Source organism: Bison bison, unplaced genomic scaffold, assembly GCF_000754665.1.
Source record: "Bison bison bison isolate TAMUID 2011002044 unplaced genomic scaffold, Bison_UMD1.0 scf7180017856933, whole genome shotgun sequence".
NCBI classification, from domain to species: domain Eukaryota; kingdom Metazoa; phylum Chordata; class Mammalia; order Artiodactyla; family Bovidae; genus Bison; species Bison bison.
The window spans coordinates 17,148-17,793 of NW_011487506.1; the positions used below are offsets into that span (position 1 = coordinate 17,148).

Below are 646 nucleotides of genomic sequence, written 5' to 3' on the forward strand. Positions count from 1 at the left end.
GGTGCATGGCTCCCCCGCACACCAGGAAGCTGAGGCTCAGCAGTAAGGAGGTGCCAGCCCAGCCAAGGGAGCACAGCTAAGAAGTGACCAAGCAGTCCGTCCAGGGACCAAAGCTCGGCACCGCCACCGCTCCACCCTGCCCTGGGGGAGCAGACCCGGGCAGATGCTGCCAGGAGGCAGTCCCAGGAGTGTCCCAGGAGAGGCTGCCTGCCCAGGGGCCCCTGACCCACACGTCCCTGAGCACCTGTGAGCCGGGGCTCCTCCACCTCTGGGAGCCCTGAACACCCCCAGCATTGCCCCTAGAAGCAGCCGTCCTCCTCCGAGGAAGAGGGGCCAGAGTGCCCCGCAGACCCACCTGGATGTGCCGGTTGCTGCAGTCCCTGAGCAGCGGGTTGGGCAGGCTGGCACTGTGCCTCCGCCAGCTGTGGTAGGTGCTGAGCACGACCTCCGCCAGGCCCGGCGGCCAGCGCAGCAGGAACCTGTGGCCCATGCTCTTCAGGAAACGCATCATCAGCTCCAGGATGCCCCCGTTGCTCAGGTTCCCCAGCAGGAAGGCCTGCACGTCCTGCTCCTCTGCAGGAGGGGCCCGGCGTGAGGGTGGGGCCCCAAAGGGAGGGGAGGGCCGACATGGGGGGGCCCGACGGGA

The 646-nt window shown here is 68.6% G+C and overlaps 1 protein-coding gene across 1 annotated transcript in view; it reads right to left on the reverse strand.

Moving 5' to 3' along the window:
- The window catches only part of CABIN1 (calcineurin binding protein 1), a 33,223-nt gene that overhangs the window by 17,141 nt on the left and 15,436 nt on the right, over positions 1 to 646 (reverse strand). Inside the window, exon 12 of the mRNA XM_010860073.1 lies at positions 356 to 573. Within this exon, the coding sequence (XP_010858375.1) occupies positions 356 to 573 (218 nt within the window). The remainder of the gene's footprint in view (positions 1 to 355; positions 574 to 646) is intronic.